Below are 21,374 nucleotides of genomic sequence, written 5' to 3'. Positions count from 1 at the left end.
CTACTAAATTATTTATTTGATCATACGCTAATGTATTTTGGATGAGCCTAAGTGCAATACTGCATGAAATTGCATACCTAAAACCAAAGGTTCAACGTGGAAATAGTTTAACTGCTGTCATAACTTGTGTAGATGGACTAGAATTGGGTTGTGTTGCCGGCATATAAGTCAATATTGTTACAAGCCAGTTATTTGACGGAGTTTTATAAAAGTTACAGATAGTCATAAACTTGCAAATAGATCATTTTACAAAATATTACATGCTGTCTACTCTGTCATTATTATGAATACTATTCATTAATATTTATCTTAAAGAAATTCTGATATTTGGTTACAATAAATCAAAGACAGAAGTTTAATCAGAATAGTTTCAGACAAGTTCCATGTCTACAGCCTTGTAAAAATCAAATTCTACATGATTGTATGATGTATGAATGTGTAAATGACTGACATTTTAACCAACATATGTACATAAAGTGAAACAATTAGAGGACAATTCAAACAAATAAAACGACGGAACACAGAGAGCTTTTAAAGCTGCAGTTAACTATCATATTTGGTAAATTCAATTTGGTTACGTGCGCACGAAACCTCACGTTTAGACCATATGCATGTTCAAAATCTACAGGACATTGTAAATATAACTAATAACCACTAGGTGAATCTTTTTCATCTAGTTTTAAGGAAAGGCACGGTATGTAAACCACAAACATTTTCATGTACAAAGCTAACCTGAAGAACCATATTCGAATGAACTCAATGTCTTGCATAAGACAGAACAATAAAATAACACCTTTTAGAGTCCGGCGTAGCAAGAAAGAATAACTGCTTATCATTTATTCAGCACATTTCCCGTTAGACACAACCATATAAGATAGCGTAGTGTCCCACTGTAAAGAGCGGAACACCAAACATATAACGTGTCTCTAAATAGTCGCACCAGAGATTCTTTACATAACCGTTTAAAAAATACAATTGGAAAACTTGCATGATTAAGCAATTTCCAAATTTGCAGATTTTGGTTCAAATTTGAGATAACTGTCATCTTTTATATAGGAACAATTTTTATAACTGACGCTTAAGTCATCGGTTTTCATATTCATATATTAAATATGTCTGCGATTTTGGCAGTGCACCAGTAAAACCACCTATCACGATATATATCATATATTCAACATAGTAAGATCGTTGTTTGTTCAAAAATATATGATTAATAGTCTAATATAAGAACACACATAAAAACTGCAATAAGTGACTACTGCTTTGGAAGTTACGAGAGTTTAGCACGGATTAAATGAATTTGAATGGCAGCATGTTTCTGATTCGGTATCCTATTAGATACATTTTGTGCGTGCCTGAGCTATTTATGAATGTAAGTTCTAAGAAAAATATGTAGATATATGCTACGCATACCTATGGGAAAAGATTCCAGTCAGAAATGTTATAACGATTACTGACATAGAAAAACAATTTCATCCCATCCCACGAGCTGAAGAAACATGTTTACATAATATCTAAGTCAGTATCAACTGTGATATTGAGGGTTTGAGATAGACAAGTAGCGTTTCCCCCACACGAAATTCTACATATAAACAAGCTTCAAACACAATATAGGTTAGATCCCAGGGATATACTCATTTTCATGAAATAACTGTGTAATATTTTAGTAATAGTATTGCTAAGTACCAACTTCATGCGATGACAAGTCGGCAATATACTTTTTTAACTTGGCCAATACAGGATCACCTCTGTAAAGGTCAGGGTTTTATAACTGATTAATAAACTCCTCGAGAAACAATTTATTGATTCAGCTAACTTTTCCCTATGTCAGAATCCTTCTTTTTCAGAAAAACAGACGCCCTCTTCAAAATTTCTGTTTTCAAGTTTGGTCAAGACCTCTTTAAACTTTGAAAATTTCAGTTCCGTGTTTGAAATATTAGCTTCAAGCAATATTTGTTTTGTTTTTGGAAGATATATATTTAAAAAGAACTGTAGCTGAATTCATATCAGCCTGGTCAACGAGTATTTGTCTTCTGAATCAAGTGTTGAATTGACTTGTATTGACGAGGCATTGCATTTACTTGATGTGTGCAAGCTTGTCCTATTGCAATATGTTTTATATTATACAAGACCATAATGGAAGGGAACAGTTTATAAATATTTCATTTATCATCGATCTTAAAAGTTCCCAAATTACGTTTGACTTTATTCTTAACCACTCGGCCACAGACCCCTATCATCTGTAGGATGGATACGTCTGGTCCACATATTTATGAATAGCACTCGATTACAACGCAAATTCGAGAAGAAAAAATGCAAAGCAATTTAAATGAAAATATCAAAAATATAAAATATTGATAATTCTCTTCTTATTACGTATTAAACATAATACGTCTATAAGAAACATGATACTATGCATTTTAGAACGTGATATTTGCAATTGGTTATTTATCATTGATAATGTTAAAACATTAAAACCATGTTGATCGTGTTACTATTTCAATTCATACTACTAATGTAAATAACAAACATATCAAACTTCAGTCACAAAAGGAGCGTATGTTTGAAGTTAATTATATCAACAAGTAGTCTTTAAGATTTAGGAAAGTATTTAAAATCTTCTTTCTTTTGTCAGAGATCAAATAATGTCATACTGCATTCTTCTGAATACAATCTATAATAAGATCCTTTGAAAGCATAGACCACTAACAAGCAAAGTAATAGAAAACTCGGTTTGTCTGTGCCTGTTCATGAGTGGTGACGATATGTACATTGCCCATTACGCTACCTAGTACTGGCTAACGCGGCATTTGACTATCGTATCGTAAACTGAATGTACTTCATGATCCCAAATGGACCGGAAAAAGTAACAATAATGAATCCAAGTGCGGGGAGACTTCTAACAGGCGCAAACTAAACTTAAAGACTGCGATTGTGATAGTTCTGTAAGAAGACCTAAGAGTTCGATTCTTTGTCATGCCAGTTTATGTAATACTGAGGTATCTAGAGAAAAGCTGATGCGGTCATGTAGTATATTAATTGAAGTTTTAATACTATAAATGCAAAGGTATAAATTTAGTATTTAGTTAATACGTATTATCGAGTACATTTTGAGGAAACTCGACAGCTGATGATTATTTTAATTACTTTTTTTTGATTGCCCAATATATCCAATTTGACCACGTGTATCTTCCATCTTTATTACATCATTATTATTTCATGTCAGTTAAAAACGAATGCTTCCAGTTGCAAACCACAACCATGAATAATCTATAAATAATTTATAAATAACTTTTAGTAAGTTAAAAAAAGAACGAAAACAAAACTAAATAAAAAAATAATTAACGGTTGATAAACATACTAAATAGACAGAACGAACACGACTTTGTTTCTCTATTGTACCGACCGTATTACCATTTCAGCATTTTTTTTATATTATATGTGGTGTTTTCGTGATCTTGGTTTGTTAATATATGTAAAATCCTGATCCAATATATCTAAAACATAACTTTCAGCTTTCCTGTAAGTAGTTTCTATTCTGCAATACATTTTACATCAAAACCTGGAAAAGTCGTCATAGACCTGATTCATGTCGGTTTGACTCTACACAAAGCAAGAAAGAACAAGTTTCTAGAGCTAACACGAGCACCAGTGATGGAAGAATGTATTACAAACAGCATCCTCCTATGTTTTTTCTGAGGTGTCTGGCATACTGCGTTCATCACATAGATGTTAATTTACATAGGCTTAGAAGACACTGTTAACTACGTGAAGATATTGCCAACCAGTCAAATATATTTTGTCAATCACTTTTGAATTCCAGCTGAAACATATGTATGAACTTTCTGGGTGAAACAACAGATTGGCTTCACATGTGTTACGGATCGCAAAAAAAAAAAACGAAGATGTTATTACCTGACACAGACTATGCATTGGATAACACATATGAGCCGTGCCATGAGAAAACCAACATAGTGGGTGTGCGACCAGTCTGGTCAGGATCCATGCTGTTCGCTAACAGTTTCTCCAATTCCAATAGGCTTTAAAAGCGAACAGCATGGAGCCTGACCAGACTGCGCGGATGCGCAGGCTGGTCTGGATCCATGCTGGTCGCATACCCACTATGTTGGTTTTCCCATGGCACGGCTCATATCATTAAGAGGCATGTGTATCATTATGAATATACCTACGTACGAAACAAAACGAATTAAAGCTGTTTCACATAAAACATTGGCACTAACAGCAAAACGTGCAACCGATATTACAGTAATGAGTATCAAAATGTTGATAAATAATTAGATTAACATTTTATGTTTTCTTTGTAAGTACATCTTGCACAATAATCTGAATTATAAGAAATATTTTTTTTTCGTCACTGATTACGTGACAGATATAGGTAAATGTAATATCAGCGGTTAAGCTTGGACATAATTGGATTTATAACATTTCTAGTAATGTTATTCCAGACAGCAAAAGTAATCGCCTTACGTGATATTTTCTAAATTAGATCGTGAAAATAAGCTTCTTTATAAATAAGGAGATCTAGTTTTCTGTTTCATCAGATCTTTTTACCTCATTTAATCTCATGTTTAACCTATCTCATTATCTAGTCATAAAGAACTATGCTTAACTGCATCAACGCCTTTCAGGGATTGAAAGGGAAGGCCGAAGACCTGATAGGAATAGGTCAAACTATATTATTTCAGATGTTATTTATACTTGCATTATTTGCCATAGTTTCGAATAATTTTACTAACGTAATTCATTAAGAAATCAGCAAAGCATACATAGTTGAATATTTATGAATTTCATACATTGGCTTACATCTGAGATAAGTCTGTATGTCACACTGCTTTGCTGTAAAATTTGTAACACATACGGCCTTGAGAGTATCAAACGGTGTAAATTCTGTAATCGCATACCGCTGGAGGGTTTCAAACAGTGAAAATTTTGTATTGCATACGGCACGAGGGTATCAAATAGTGAAAACTGTATGGCGTACGGTTCGAGGGTATCAAACGGTGAATATTCTGTAAACGTAAATGCGTATGGTCCGAGGGTACCACCTGGTGAAAATTCTGATTCGCATATAAGGCTCGAGGTTATCAAACGGTGAAAATTCTGTCTCTTACACGGTAAGAAGGTATCTAACGGCGAAAATGCTGTATCGTAAACGGCTCGAACTTTTTTGAGCACTATAACAATTCTGTATCTCATACGGGTAAAGGGTATCAAAAAGTAACAATTACAGTCGAACTATACCTTAAATATTACATGGCCCCATGTGGTTCTGGGACGATCAGTGTATGAAAAGAATTGGAACCACTGTCTTACCCTTGCATGATCGTAAGAGGCGACTAATAGGGTCTTAACACTTGGTTTTGCAATAACTCTGTGATTCCAGCAGGTATGCAAATTTTGATTCCATACCTCATGTTTTTATTTCGATGTAAATGAGATGTAGAACCAAACTTTGTAGTCCTGTTTGGCGCCATATAACCTATACTGTGTTGGTGCGCCGTAAAACTCAAATAAATAAATAAATTGATTAAATATTACATGACACAGGAATGTGTATATTCGTAATTACTATGCTGTGACAATTGCAAAATCTGTAAATCAATGACAAAAATATTCGTCGTAACCATTGTTATAGTCTATATAGTATCGCAAAGGTTGGTCGAAACATTTACGATTGATCTATCTCAGAGTCTCCCATCTCTAAATGAGCCGCGCCACGAGAAAACCAACATAATGCGTTTGCGACCAGCAAGAATCCAGACCAGCCTGCGCATCCGCGCAGTTTGGTCAGGGCCAATGCTGTTCGCTTTGAAAGCCTACTGCAATTAAAGAACCTATTAGCGGACAGTATGGATCCTGACCGGCTGGTCTGGATTCATGCTGGTCGCAAACGCACTATGTTGGGTTTCTCGTGGCGCGACTCTTATACTTTTCCAAGGAACAATTCATCAAAGTTAGTCAAATTTGTTTTACTGTCATACATACCTTGAGGCTTTATCTGTTCTGAAAAGTTAATCTAATACAAAACATTAATAACGTGTAAAATAGAACTAGGCGTGTTTTTTCTAAATGAATTATGAAGGTTAACGGCCGACTTTGTTTCTGTGTAAGTACACTTAATGGCGTTAGCATCTGTACATGCGATAACTTAGAAATAAGTTTTGTTTCTGTTACATTTGTACTCTGCTAGTTATGCTTTAAGTGGCTTTTAAATTAGATCAGACATGATGCAGGAGAAGCAAGTTATTTACATTTTACTATTAACTTTCAATCCATTCCGAATATAGGGACCATAAAACATATGTTAACAGTTACGGCTCGTATTATGTTTAAGACAGATCCTCATATGGTGCAGGTGATATAGGCAATGTTAGTTAAAATCTTTATGAACATTCTTTGGAACCATATTAATTAGCAGACCTTTATCAAGAAAAAATTATCAGACACGATTTGAATCAGTAAGTTAGAAAGACAAGGAAGTGCAAAATTTCCACGACTTCCTAGCATCAGCTAAAACGAGAATGCCGTAATACGTAAAGCGATTAACCCACACATTGTGTTTTGTGATTTTTTAAAAGATAATCTATCACCGAACGGCAAAATGCCGCAAGTTTCATATATTTACATGAAACTTAATGGTTGATCAGTTTCACTTTCCAGAATTAAGGGAACATTCGAGTCTTTGCAGTTTTTCTCCTGCACTTTTGTAACCCGTTGAAACGATTTACTTTTGTAAGAATTGATGAATATTAAACGAGAAGGGACAATATGTTTATAAACTATCATCACATGGGCAGGAAAACAAATCTGCACATGAGTATATTTTTCTTCCATTATGGTAATCAAGAGAGCGCACACGGGAAACAGTAACAAAATGGCTGCCATAAGGATTCTAGGTAAAGAAATAGAGTATTTCATGGCGCATTTTCTAATAAGCGGTCTTGCATGCGATATAAATCATCGTTAGGATGTTTTCAACAGCTTATAGACAAACTTTCAGGGAATGTAACACCACTTATTATACATAGATTTAAAGGTAATTGTAATGTCTTTTAAATGCATGTAATTCAAAGTGCATACTTGGAGGATGGATAGTGTGTAATAAACAATTATTTACGTACGATATCAAGTAAGAAATGCCGCCAACAACCATGATAAACAACAACAAATCTTATGCCAGGGAATACAACACCACTCAGTGTACAGCATGTAAAAGGTTTTTATATCTTACGTTTTCATCTCGAAGATGGGAAGCAATTGATATTTTATTTATTTCTAAATTCTGTTGAAAGACAATGTAAATACCTCTGAAATGATGTATGGTAAGTGGTGTTACCCTGAAAGAGGGCCTGTGGGACCTACAAAAGTGCTCCAACCGGCGTTCTTCAAGAAGACGTAACGTAGAAGACTGAATTACCCATGATAACACATTGGCCCTCAATGCATTTAAAATGATCGCAAGTGGAAGTAACTATGAACTGTTCAATGAACTCAGAACGGCGTTCCTTCCTCAATATTTAAGGTACAAAATTGAATCATCCAAATTATGCATTCCCAATATAGAAACGTGAGTCTGAATGCGTCTGAAAGACAATATAAAAGCTTCTGAAATTACGTCATGCAATTGGTATCACCTTCCCTAATAGAGGGTCTTTGGGATGTTCAAAAGTGTTCCAGGCGGCTTTCTCCAAGACGACTTTAGGATAAAGGTTGAATGATATACCTAATTCGTCCTAAAGATAGACTCACATGCCTCAATGCGTCTGAAAAACAACATTAATACCTGTAAAATGATGTATGGCAAGCGGTGTTACATTCATTGAAAGAGGGTCTGTCGGCTGTTCAAAATGCTCCAAACGATGTTTTTCAAAGAATAATTAAGGTTCAAGATTCAATAATATACCTTATTCATCCCCAAGATAGAAATTTCCGCGGAAGTGCATTTGAAAGAAAATCTAAATACATTCATGTTGATGTTACTTTCCCCGAAAGAGAGTCTGTGGGATGTTCAAAGCGCGCTTAATGGTTTTTCCTCCATAATACAAACGGTAGAAAACTACATGATCTACCTAATTAATCCCCGAGATAAGAAACTAGGTCTGCATAACAAGTGGTGTTACATTCCTTGAAAGATGGTCTATGGGCTGTTTAAAAGTGTTCCGAACGCGTGCTCCAATAAGATTCAAGAAGATTGAATGCTCTACCCGATTCATCCTAAAGAAAGCACTTCGAGCCAAAACGTATTTGAAAGGAGATATAGATGTATGGCAAGTGGTGTCACATTCCCTGTGAAAGAGTCTATGGACTGTTCAAAACACTCCGAACGGCATTCCTACCCCACAACGTACGGTAGAAGATTGAATGATCCACGTAATTCATCTCCACGATAGAAACCTAAGCATTAATGTATTTTAAATACAGTATAAATTCCTTTCAAATGATGTATAACAAGCGGTGTCACATTCTCTAAAAATGGTTTGTGGGCTGTTCAAATGTACTTCGAACGGCACTGACTTACAGTAGAAGATTAAAAACATACCCTATTCATCCCCATGATAAAAATGTGGGCTTAAATGCGTCTGAAAAACAATATAAATACCTTAAACATGATTTACAGTAAGGGTTTCATATTCCCTGACACCATGGCGTAAGTTTTATATGTTGTTTATCTGGTCGCTAACGGCATTTCTCCGTTTATACCATACATTTAATACCCAATTTCTTTACCTAGATTCCTTACTGTGCGCTAGGGCAGCCATTTTGTTCCTGTTTGCCAGCTATACGTGTGCGCTCTCTTGATTATCATGACGATTCCGCCATGTTTGGTGTTAGTTTCTCTCACTGTCACGTGATGTTTGTATGGTGCTTGCTGAACGGAATCCTGTTCTTTTATTCACCAGGGAACCTTTATCAAAAATCATAGACGAATGCTTTTATTTTAAATTTATTCGTAAACCAACAATTTTCAACCACATTTGATGGAAAAATACATTGTTGCCACATCTAATATGCAACATGTGAATATAGTAAAAGTTTGATTTTTTAAAAAAATCTCACACCACGATCTAGTTATTGTCACCGTTGTTCTACCTCATTCCATTACGTTTTATGGATGTTTTTCTTTTGTTTTAAGTAAAGTTTTTTGGGTCAGTATTGTCATATTATTCAGTCTTCCATCGCGTTTTACGGTAAGGTAAGCAAATATAGTTCTTTTTACATCTCTTTGAACTTCGGCTAATTAAACATTTTATCAAAAATCGTGTAAGAAAATGTTTTTAGCAAACGGCATTTTAATCAATATCATTCCTTTTATGTGATATTAATTAATTCGTTATAGACTACAAAAAAAAAACAACAACAATACGACCAAACTTAATGAGTGGTAAACAACTGTTTAAACATAATAGATCGTGGTTATCCGGCTGGTAACATTTTATAATCAAATTCATTTGCACGTATTAAAGCTGTATTTTGATTCGTTCTATGCATGTTCCGTGCGTTTTCGTTTGACAGGTGTTTTATGTAGACCTCGTTTTACAGTTATCGCATAATGGCGAAAAATATACTGAAATCAGGAATACAGTACGTTGTTCGCTGTTTTTCACAAAGATTTCGCAGCGGCGCATTCAGTTGCTGCTTTACTCTGAGCTAATATTTGAATATTAAGCAATCAGTCTTTAAATTTATTTTTTAACGGCAATATTCCGTTCGGTCTCAACCGTAACAAATCGTAAGCCCAAGCTGATATCATACACCTGTATAACTTATCATTAATTTTCAACCTTAATGTTATGTTATCGTTGACCTAGGTTTGACCTAGATTAAATATGTCGAACTAATTCAACGTAAAAAGCTGATATTACAAAACAAAATGTAAGATTTCAAGTTGTTTGAAAGGCTTTATTTATAGAGGGGGTCTTCTTGTCTAGTTTTACAATTGTGCTCACGAAAACTACTAATTGGTTATTATTTTAATACACGCAAGATAGAAAATATTTTTTGCAAAGAAATTATCTCGAAATTTAATTATCTAAACGTAAATCTCAGTAGATCTAATCCGCAATAATTTTTTTTACTTAATGTGCGTATTAAAATGAAAAGTACTTTAAATGTACTTGGCCTATTACAACAACTATCTGTGTGCCCTTATCTCTGTGTATATATACCACAAGTAAAAAATTGCTGCAAGATGCAGCAAATAGATGGTCGCACGGCCCAAAAAAACAAAGTGTTTGACCCATATTCAAACTTGACCTAGATTTTATCAAGGCAATAATTCTGATAAAATTTGATGAAGATCAATTGAAAAATAATGTCTCTATCGCATACACAAGGTTTTTCTTTGATTTGACCTATGACCTACATTTTGGCCCCAGATGACCCATATTCAAACTCGACCTAGATTTCTTCAAGGCAATCATTCTGACATAATTTTATGAAGATCAATTGAAAAATACAGCCTCTATCGCATACACAAGGCTTTTCTTTGATTTGACATAGTGTCCTAGTTTTTTGACCCCAGAAAAACCATTTTCGAACTTGGCCTAGATTTCATCCAAATAATCATTCTGACAAAATTTCATGAAGATCAGTTGAAAAATAAAGCCTCTATCGCATACACAAGCTAAATGTGACATCGAGTGATCACAAGAGCTAAAAAAAAAAACAATGAGTACAAATATGCCCCCCAAGAATAAACAAAATAGTGGGGAATAAATTTATTTCAAGGTAAATACAGTATTACAGCAGTATAAGTAAATAAAATGCATTTTTATATTTTACCTTTAGATCTTCTATAAAAAACTGGAAAAAAGTTAACTTCACAACGTGACAGTTTGCACAGCCAGACCAGGATTCGAACCTGGAACCTCCCCAAAAAACAAATTACCAAACGTAATTTCCTTAATTTTGGGTTGCTCTGCCAATTGAGCTATCTGGCCAGTGGTACTGCAATATCCTAGCAATATCACTTAAGATAAATGTTCGATTTGCGGTTTTTAAAGCTGAAAGGGAGCATGAAAATGTGAAAAAAATGGCAATGGGGATATAAGTAATCATTCAAGTTTTCTACCATGTCAACTCTGTATATAAGCTGATTTACCACCTTTTTTTCTATTGAGCTGCTGAAATTCTCTCAAAAATATTAATAAAGTTTGTTTTTTTTATTTAATATGTTTTAATAAAAAGTTGAAAAACTGCACTTTTTATGTTTTAAACATAGTCAGTGATGTTAAAAATCAACTTACTCAAGGTAACTGTAACGATACATCGGAATTCATTTTATCATGATACATCAGTTTGGTGATACGGGTATCGAATCATAGGTCTGTTTCACAATACAGAAACGATAAGTGAAAACTAGAAATATTGCATGATATCTTTCATACAATCAGTGTTAAAGATAGTAACTAAAGAAATGTATCATTCCAAGAGTATAGATATTGTTTAATTTTTATTTTGTCACATAAATGCTTACTTACGATACTCAATTCGTATCGCGATATGTACCGTATCGTTGCATCTGTATCACGATACATATTGTATCGTGAGACTAGCATATTGTTACACCCCTAGCAGGGGCCCAGTAGCCCATGGTTCCTAGATTTTGGGCTGGGACCCTAAATTGTTGGAGAAAATGCCCATATACCTAATGTTAAACATTTGTTTTTGACAGTCTGGGCCCCTAAATAAAAATAGCTAGTTTATAATCCCTGTTACTGATGCTCTAAAGGAATAACTCCCTTATTCATATTTTTGTACACAAAAATAGTTTCCGAAAGGTCCCACTTGATAATAAAATCCAGATTTTTTTTAAAAATTACTGACCAGCTACCTACCTATTTTTCTTTAGCATGTTACTGGAAACATTTTTTTGGCCTTACAGTACATGTATACCTAAATTGTAGTCATACAGGGTATCTTAAATACTATATGATTTTTAAGACGGGAAAGTGTGCAGATTGTAAATTATACACTGTTTTTCAAAGTGAAAGCACCTAAGTGTATTTGAATGGGACTAAAATTACATTTTCATCGAGTGGTTGCGTAATCTCCCTATAAATCCATATATACATTTACGGAAATACTCCCAACATTCAACAATTAACTTCTGATCATAACTGGGAGGTCAGGGAAGTTGTTTTGTTTGTTTGTTTGTTTTGGGTTTAACGCCGTTTTTCAACAGTATTTCAGTCATGTAACTGCGGACAGTTAACCTAACCAGTGTTCCTGGATTCTGTACCAGTACAAACCTGTTCTCCGCAAGTAACTGCCAACTTCCCCACATGAATCAGAGGTGGGGGACTAATGATTTCAGACACAATGTCGTTTATCAAATAGTCACGGAGAACATACACCCCGCCCGAGGATCGAACTCGCGACCCCGAGATCCGTAGATCAACGTTCTTACCTACTGAGCTAAGCGGGCGGATCAGGGCAGTTGTTAAAAACTATAATTGCATATTTTGTGCTACATTTATTTGATTTATTTGAAGATATCCCCAGTTTTTAACAGGGCAGTTGTTAAAAACTGGGGACATCTTCAAATAAATCAAATCAATGTAGCACAAAATATGCAATTATAGCTGCTGTCACTCATGCAGAAAAACCTGAAAAAATGTGTTAGTGTCATAATCTAGGGCCTATATAAATCTTTATCACTTTAATTTTATGTCAAAAGCATTGATTTTCATTCAATACATTCATACACTTACAATAGTCCAAAACACAATTTTCGTCTTGTAATCAAAACTAGCAGAAAAGCTGTGGTTGTTATTTATCATCAGGAAGTACATGTATGTACCAGAAGACAGCGAGTCAAAATTTTTCACGAGGTCTCAAATCGCCCGTTATCTGGACTATCATTGGACCTTATAATAAGACGAAATGCCCCCTTGTGCAGGACATTGGATTATGTTTAAAATAGTTCGCTTTAATAATTGGAAAAACCTTGAACAGCGCCACCTGCCGAGTGTAACATATGTACATGTGTAGTAAATTTGCGCCATAAGCCACATGGTCTATTCTAGGATTTCTTCGTTTTAAAATATATACTGTACAGTACATATATGGACCATCTATGATTTCAAAGATTTTTCTATCTATAATTTTACAGAACCTACAAAATCCTAGACCTGTGATCTCTTTAGACAAGCTTATACATCGGATTATTTCGACTATCTATCTCTTCATACTGCCTCGCGCCTCTTGTTATCAGGAAGAATGTACAAGTGAAAATTCTCTCCAAGACACAGAGTCAAAAGTACTGACGCGGTCTCAAATTGATAAATTAAAATGCCTTATGTTTCAGTAACTGTTTCAGGTTGAGAATTAGGCCTTGAAAAACAAAACTCATACAACAAAATTGCTGAAAAAATGTGTTCCACCTTGATAAAAACTCACCATTTTCGAAGAACAATTACACATGTTCGTTTTGATGCATTTGCAATAGCGTGCGAGTGGTGAAATTTCGCATAATAAGATGGAACACAGTTTTCAGCAATTGTTTATCTTTATTTCTTTACAAATGGTATTCATTTTTAAAGGGAGACAACTTTTTCCAATTATTTTAAGTGCAAATGACATTCATTTCCAAAGGGAGACAACCTTTTCCGATTATTTTAAGTAATCATCGAGAAAAAGTTGTTTCCCTTTGAAAATGAATGCCATTTGTAAAGAAATAAAGATAAACAATTGCTGAAAACAGTGTTCCACCTTGTTACGTGAAATTTCACCACTCGCACACTATTGCAAATGCATCAAAACGAACATTTGTAACAGTTTTTTTGAAAATGGTGAGTTTTTAAAGGCGTTTGACTGTCCGGAAGTGGGGCCCCTATAGGCAGTCATTTTCTGGAATTCAATGTTTATATCAGTATACTGACACTTGTTTTGTAAATTAATATGCATGTTTTACATACTCCTCAATTTTCATGTCAAACAAATCTTTCTTTCTATGATTTGGTGTTGTTTGATTTTTGTTTTTCAAGGCCTACTTCGTAACCTTCAGACATTGGGATATGTTTATAAATAGCTTCATTTCATAATTGGAAAAACCTTACACAGCGCCACCTGCCAAAAGTAGCATATGATATGTACATGTATGTGTAGTAAAATCGCGCCAAAAATCACGTAGTCTATTGTTTACATTATTCCGTCTTTAAAAACTTCACATTTATACACATTAAAAAATGATACTTTGACTGCAACTCACCTGTATAAACCTAATAAAATGCGTATCTAAGCAAAAAGTTTTCTAAAGCATGCTATTTATTTATGTTTCCTATTGATAGTGTAAGTAGGTCATCACTTAGGGTAACTCGCTGAGTTCGGTTTATTCTAAAATTTAGATCAACGCATGTGAGTTGGCACTCAAAATGCATTGTTATCAAAAACAATATTGTTGGTAACAACTTACCTTGTTCTTGACAAAATCCACTTCAAAATATTTTAATAGAAAAGGACGTTACACTGACGACTACACTTTATGCAAGAATGACATAATTTTACTGCGCATGCGCGAATGGCCCAGCGCGAATAACTTGAAAGGCTGAAATTGATCAAATCCGATTCAATATAATGCAAATTCTGCAAATATTGCAAAATATAAACCAGAAGAAACAAAATTAAATAATATTAATTCCATTATTGTTGCGATTACACGTTAGAATATTTACTTTCTGGGTGTCAAACGAAAATTTAACAGAAATATGACTCGAAGGGAAAAAATTGTCAAATCCGAACCCATTGCACATTCTAAAACCACCTCTATATGCCCGGCCCTGATGGGCCGTGCAATAAGAGATAACGAACGAAGTGCATTCATTTGTTTTTAATATTATAACCATGGCGTTTATAAAACGGAGTGCTATACTTTGCGGTTTTCTTTTACCTTTACCATGTTTAAAATCATTCTTGGAACCTACGCTTCCAGTTGTTTTTGATGGATATTATCATCCAGCTTTTCAGAGTGTAGCTGACAAATTCAAGGCCAATTTGAAAAGTGGAAAAGAACGCGGTGGGGCACTGGCGGTATATCACAAAGGACGCTTGGTACTGGACATATGGGGAGGTTATGCTGACGAGGAAGCCCAGCGTCCATGGCAAAATGATACCATGACAATTGGATATTTAAACACGAAAGGTATCGCCGCTGTAGTTATTGCAAGAATGGCTGAAAAGGGTTTTATCAATTACAAGAGCCTTGTTTCTGACTACTGGCCAGAGTTCGCTCAAAATGACAAAGAAAATATTACTGTTGAAATGCTACTTAGTCATCAAGCAGGTTTAGCAGTTCTTGATAAGCCGATAAATCTTCTTGATATCAGAGATAATCCTGAAAAAGTTGAGGAAAGTTTGTGCTCTCAGAGACCTATATGGCCAGTCGGTTCATTACATGGATATCATTCAATAACGTATGGACCTTATGTTGATACTCTCATCAGAAAGGCAGACCCGAAAGAAAGAAACACTCAAAAGATATTCCAAGACGACATTGCTGGACCTTTTGAAATAGACTTGTTCATGAACACGCCAAGAGACAAATACTATCGCGTTGCTCGATTATACGAAGATCCTAGCTGGAAAGCTCTCTTAAAATCCTTAACTGACTTTAAAATTGCGTCTGTTATGATGAGGTGGATTTTATTTCCAAATTCTATAATGGCACGAGCTGTGAGTTCAGTGACAGAGTTTTCCAAAGGATTTTTTGTTGAAAATAATCCTTATTATCGGGAAATAACATTATCTTGTTGCCATGGCACTGGTACGGCGCGTGGATTCGCCAAAGTATACGGTATTTTAAGTAATGGTGGCATGGAAGGAAAGCATCGTTTGTTATCTGAAGACGCTATTAAGGTAATGACAACACCCCTGGTGTCAGGATTAGACGCTTCCTTAGGTATAGAGACAAGGTTTGGACCTGGAACAGGCTTCAAAAACAACCCAAAAGGGGAGCTAATGTTTGGACACACTGGCTACGGCGGCCAAGTTGCCATGGCTGACCTTTCAAACCGTCTCGGTATCGCATACCTCACTAACTATATTTCAATGTATGGAATGGGAGATGATCCCAGATACGTGGACCTAGAAAACGAACTATATAAGTGCTTAGATAATTATATTGAACAAGAAGGATTAACTTAAGAGGAGTTCTAATTCAAGTTTTGTGGGATTGATTATTTAGTGAACGTTTGATAGCTTTGTATGAATTTAGCCCCTCTTTTTGAAATATTTTCAATCATCAGCAGCTATTTCATAATTAGAAACAAAATTATATATCGTACAATTTTGAAAAATAAAGCTCAACCATTACAAATACAAATGAAAGTTAACATTAATTCATGAAGGTTATAATTCTTCCACTTGAAAAATCAGGGGTTGTGTTTTCTAATTTCCGATATGCAAGCTACTTGTAATTCGTAATCTAATATTCAAGATAAATCAAATGATTCCCTTAAAATCACAGCACTTATTATCACCATTCCGCATAAGAATAAAAATCTACTTCAATTCTGACAGCTTCACAACTATTATGACACTGCAAGCTAGGTGACGTGAACAATCATATATTTCTACACAAACCCGTCATATATTTTCATTCAACATGTATTTATATTTGTTAATACGTGTTATTTGTGTCATTTGGTTTATGCTGAAGTAAACTCAGTTTGGTAACCATTTGGACTTATCCAGCTATCGCCGACACTTAAACTAACAGCACTGTTTCGTTCAATCGAGATGGCCATACAAGTATATGTAACAGTCAAGTCTTATTTCTATTTAAACACACTGAGATGTTAGATTGCTTTGATAGTGCAAATGTTTTACTGATTATCTCAATACCTCAGTTTTAATACAGATTTGGCTATACATATTGATAGCCTGTCATCGAAAAGCTGTTTGAGGCATCATCAAACCCACCGTAATATCATATGGGTAAATCTAGTAGCGCGTTTTTTTAATTATAAATTGCTCTGTCGTATTTTTCGGCGTTAGCTGAATAACATGGGTTTTGACCTAGATTCTGTAGTAATCGGGACAAGGAACAGATGCGCGCTGAGAAGATAAACCATTTATTAAGTCTTAAATGACATTTATTATCAGAAGGCACATATTAAATGGAACATATTTAGTAGTTTTGTTTCCCTAAACTAAAATGATATATTCTAATTTAAAGTTTTTAGTAATTTATCACCGCTAGAGCAATCGAAAGTAAACTTTTTCCCCCGTTGCGTACCTCGCTTATGGATGAATGAGTTGTGGCTGGTTGTAACTGTAGAGTCAATGTACCCGGTTTCGCACTGTACGCGGTTTCGCACGCACGGCAAATTCATGTTCTTCGTGAAAATAAAGCAGAAAATTTAACAGTTCTTTGTTATTATTTCACGAAACTGAGTTATTCCCTACATAATTTGACACCAGGGGTATTTCCCCTACTGGAGCCTCGCTCTGGCAAGTGCAGACAAAAACAACACCAATGGAGGCCAGTAGGTCAGCTGAAAATTTTTAAATTTCATGAAAATAATGACAATGCAAACAACAACAATGTGCAAATTAAATTTAAAAATCACTATTCCATCATATATTATGTAAGTATTTACCTATTACTTTACCCAAATAAAAAAGATTTCAACATTTATTGAAGGTATTAATCAAGTAATTAGAGTTATAGGGGTCACTACTAGTGATTTAAAAGCTAGGGTTTTATTTTCATGTCAACTGCTTTAGCCTTTTCAGTCCAACTAATTGTACGCTGGTCGACATGTTGTGCTATAGGGTTACTTATGGAGGATTCTGAGCCAACAAGAACTTATTTCAGAGCCCAATACATCAAATTATTTTGACCTTCTATCACTGAAAGGATACCTCTTGATCATTTAAATTTGCAGCTTAGTTGAAATATTTGCAAATGAATAATGCATATCCAAATCTTTTCTGTCTGTACATCCTGTTTAATTCTGAATTGTTCATGCGCCAAACATTATTACCTCTACGCCGTTTGTCTTTTTAAAGACATTTCTTGTTATATGATACTAATATGCACAGTGTTTAAGAATGTTCTGCGAAATAGTTCGTGTCGATGGCATAGGAGAGGAGCATCATTTGCTATCTGAAGATGGCTGAACAACTGGTGTGCTGTTCAGATACCGAAATTGTTGAGACTCAGAACAAGATGGGGGGTTGGACAAAATGACCGTAGCCAAGGGTGGATCCGGGGGGGGGGGGGGGGCACCCGGCGCGCGCCCCCCTAAAATCGCCTGAGCATAGGTAATTTGTCTTTTGTTCTGGGTGAAAAAGTGCAAAATATGCATGTTTCCCGCTCGCTACGCTCGCATAGGTATAAATCTTTTCTTCAGGGTAAAAAATAGTGAAAAATATGCATTTTTTCTCGCTCGCTACGCTCGCATAGGTATTTATCTTTTGTTCTGGGTGAAAAAAAAACTGCAAAATATGCATTTTTTCCCGCTCGTTACGCTTGCATAGGTATTTGTCTTTTGTTCTGGGTGAAAAATATAAAATATGTATTTTTTCTCGCTCGCTACGCTCGCATAGGTAATTTGTCTTTTGTTCTTTGTAAAAAAAAAAAAAGACATAAAATATGCATTTTTCCTTGCTCGCTACGCTCGCACAATAAACATCCAACAAAGTTTGCAAGATAATGCTCTTTACCATTTGTACAATATGCTAATAGCCCTTGGTAACCACTCTCCATAAAAAAATCCTTAGAAGTCCATTCAGGCTAAGAAATTCCATTCTGAGATACTTACGCAAGAATAAGTCTGATAAATCATAAAACTTGGAATATAATTAGCATGTTATTTAGGCTGATTTTGTCACAAAACCTGTTCTTTTTAAAATACTTAATAAAGTTCCTCAGAATGCACCAGAAGGATCCATTATTTTCAAAAATTTTGTGAGGAGCATGCCCCCGGGCCCCCCTAGTTGCCGCCCCCCCCCCCCCCCAAACACAAAATCCTGGACCCACCCTTGGTAGCGGACAAGTTGCCATAACTTAAAAACCATCTGAATATTTGCGTATCTAACAAACCATATTGTAAATAAAGTGTAGAGTTGGAGGTGATCCTAATAACTATATAAATGCCTTGATTGTTAGATTGAACAAGAAAGCTCACGTTATAACGGTTCTGAGTATTGAATGAAATGTGCTTACTTTGTATGTCTAATTCATTGGTCAAAATTCATATAAAAATTGAAACTTAAATCCGAAATAGGACAATGTAGTGGTCTATTGTTTATATATCACATGTTATTCATATATTCACTCATTAATATCGCAATATTTATATAATTCATCACCTTCTGTTTTCCGTATAATATAAAAATCGATTCGAACAAACTGCAAAATGAAGCGATGAATTAAAATTGATCTACATGTACTCAAAATAGATTAAATCACTGTACCGCAAAGGGTGTATCTTTCTTGCCTACGCAGCGGGGAAAATACACATTTTTTCCGAGCACGCGCCATAGATAGATAATCCTGTCTTTCCCTAGGGAATAACCTTGTTTAAAATAGCGTGCACTAAGGCGACGTCGCATAGTAGGTCTACTAGCACTATTATAACGCCATAAGATATTTAAATAATGTCAGGAAATACCCATATCTATTTAACACCGCGATCTATTTTGAACGTGGTAGGCAAGAAAAATGATCTAACCTGTCTGCCTCTGTAAGACATCTGTTTTCCCACCCTCGGGACAGCTTACCTCGCTAACGCTTGGTTTTTCATTCCACACTGTCCCTCGGGTAGGGAAAACCCCGTCTTACACAGGCAGGCATGTCAGATCCTAATATTCTTACCTACCAAGCGGGGTAAGTATACATTTGTCCGAGCACGCGCCGGGGATAGATATTCCTGTCTTTCCCTAGGGAAAACCCTTGTCTAACATAGCGTGCACTTAGGTGACGTCACATAGTACTGGCACATATGACGTTATAAACTATGTAATAATATGTAATATTCTTTTGTTTCCACGATCTATTTTGATCGTGACAGGCAAGAAAAATGATCTACCATGTCTGCCTGTGTAAGACTATAATGATCTTACATGCCCGTCTGTGTAAAACGGGGTTTTCCCTACCCGAGGGACAGTGTGGAATGGAAAACGTTAGCGAGGTTTTTATCCAAGCTGTCCCGAAGGTTGGGAGAATAGCAGTCTTCATGCGCGGGTCCAGACGGGGTGTCCGGGGGTCCGGATCCCCCCACTCCCCTGGAAAATACAAAAAGGGGGAAAGAAAAGAAGAGAAGAAGGAAAGAAAATGGTTACTCGAAACGGCAACATTAGGACCGCATTCAAAGTGTATGTGGCTGCTGCTACATACGACCTCGACATAATTCATGTTTATGTTAATTATAAGAACTTAATTTTATTATTTTTCCCAAATTTAACAGGTGAGCTCATAAAAACGTGAAAATAAGGGGTAAATTGTATATAAAATTGCATTGGAAAAGGTGTTATTAAATGCTCCTAAAATGCAGCAGAATGCAGGAAATGTAGCGCTAATTTCAAAATTTTCCAGGGATGGGGGGGGGGGGGGGGGCATGCCCGCGGACCCCCCTAGCTAGTTGGCTAGTTTTCTACTTCAGCCTGTTCAACAAAACATTTGGGCAACCCTGTACTTGTAAACAGCTAGCATATCAAAAATGTGTATAGAGACACGTTTGTTGTAGTGAGGGGTCGGTCGAACCCCCTCTGAGAAAATTGGCTGGATCCGCGGATGGTCTTATATAGGCAGACATGTTAGTTAATTTTTTTGCCTATCGCGTTCAAAACAGATCATGAAGCAAATAAATTTTGGTATTTCCTGAAATTATTTATATGTTTATGACGTCATAATATAGTGCCAGTACTATATGACGTCACCTAAGTGCACGCTATTTTAGACAAGGTTTTCCCCAGGGAAAGACAGGAATATCTATTAATGCGCACATACAAATATAAATGTACACTACAAATGCTTATAATGTTTAGTTATATTAAAAGAACAATTGAATCGTCATGAAAATGAGTATCATTTTATTGAAATTGGTTTCATTTTCATTTTCATAATTATTTGTTAAATTTGAAATTTTCTAAGAAATACATACAAAACGTTTCTAAATGTTATTTGTGTACAACAATAACATACATTTTTCAAATGATCCTTGTTAAAGTTGAGTCTAGGTTATGAATTCAATCGACAATACATTTAATGTGTTCATACTTATAATTACTATTTCCATCCATAGGTCAACATCATAACAAAACATTTTGCGGTACAATTACAACATTTGTGATCTAATATTATAATCTTTTTTAATCATTTTAAATCATGGCAGTTTGTTAAAAAA

At 35.2% G+C, this 21,374-nt stretch overlaps 1 protein-coding gene across 1 annotated transcript; it reads left to right on the top strand.

Moving 5' to 3' along the window:
* Positions 1-14,865: 14,865 nt before the first annotated feature.
* Positions 14,866-16,164, top strand: LOC123550433 (beta-lactamase domain-containing protein 2-like). The gene has a single exon (XM_045338863.2). It carries the CDS (start codon positions 14,866-14,868, stop codon positions 16,162-16,164), a length of 1,299 nt encoding a protein of 432 aa, XP_045194798.2.
* Positions 16,165-21,374: the final 5,210 nt, after the last annotated feature.

This window comes from Mercenaria mercenaria, chromosome 6 (genome assembly GCF_021730395.1).
Source record: "Mercenaria mercenaria strain notata chromosome 6, MADL_Memer_1, whole genome shotgun sequence".
NCBI classification, from domain to species: domain Eukaryota; kingdom Metazoa; phylum Mollusca; class Bivalvia; order Venerida; family Veneridae; genus Mercenaria; species Mercenaria mercenaria.
Note: the sequence above shows the minus strand (reverse complement) of the source record. Positions and strands in the feature narration are given on the sequence as shown.

Excerpts from the sequence above, each read along its gene's own strand:
- LOC123550433 (XM_045338863.2), top strand. The coding sequence starts at position 14,866 with ATGGCGTTTATAAAACGGAGTGCTATACTTTGCGGTTTTCTTTTACCT.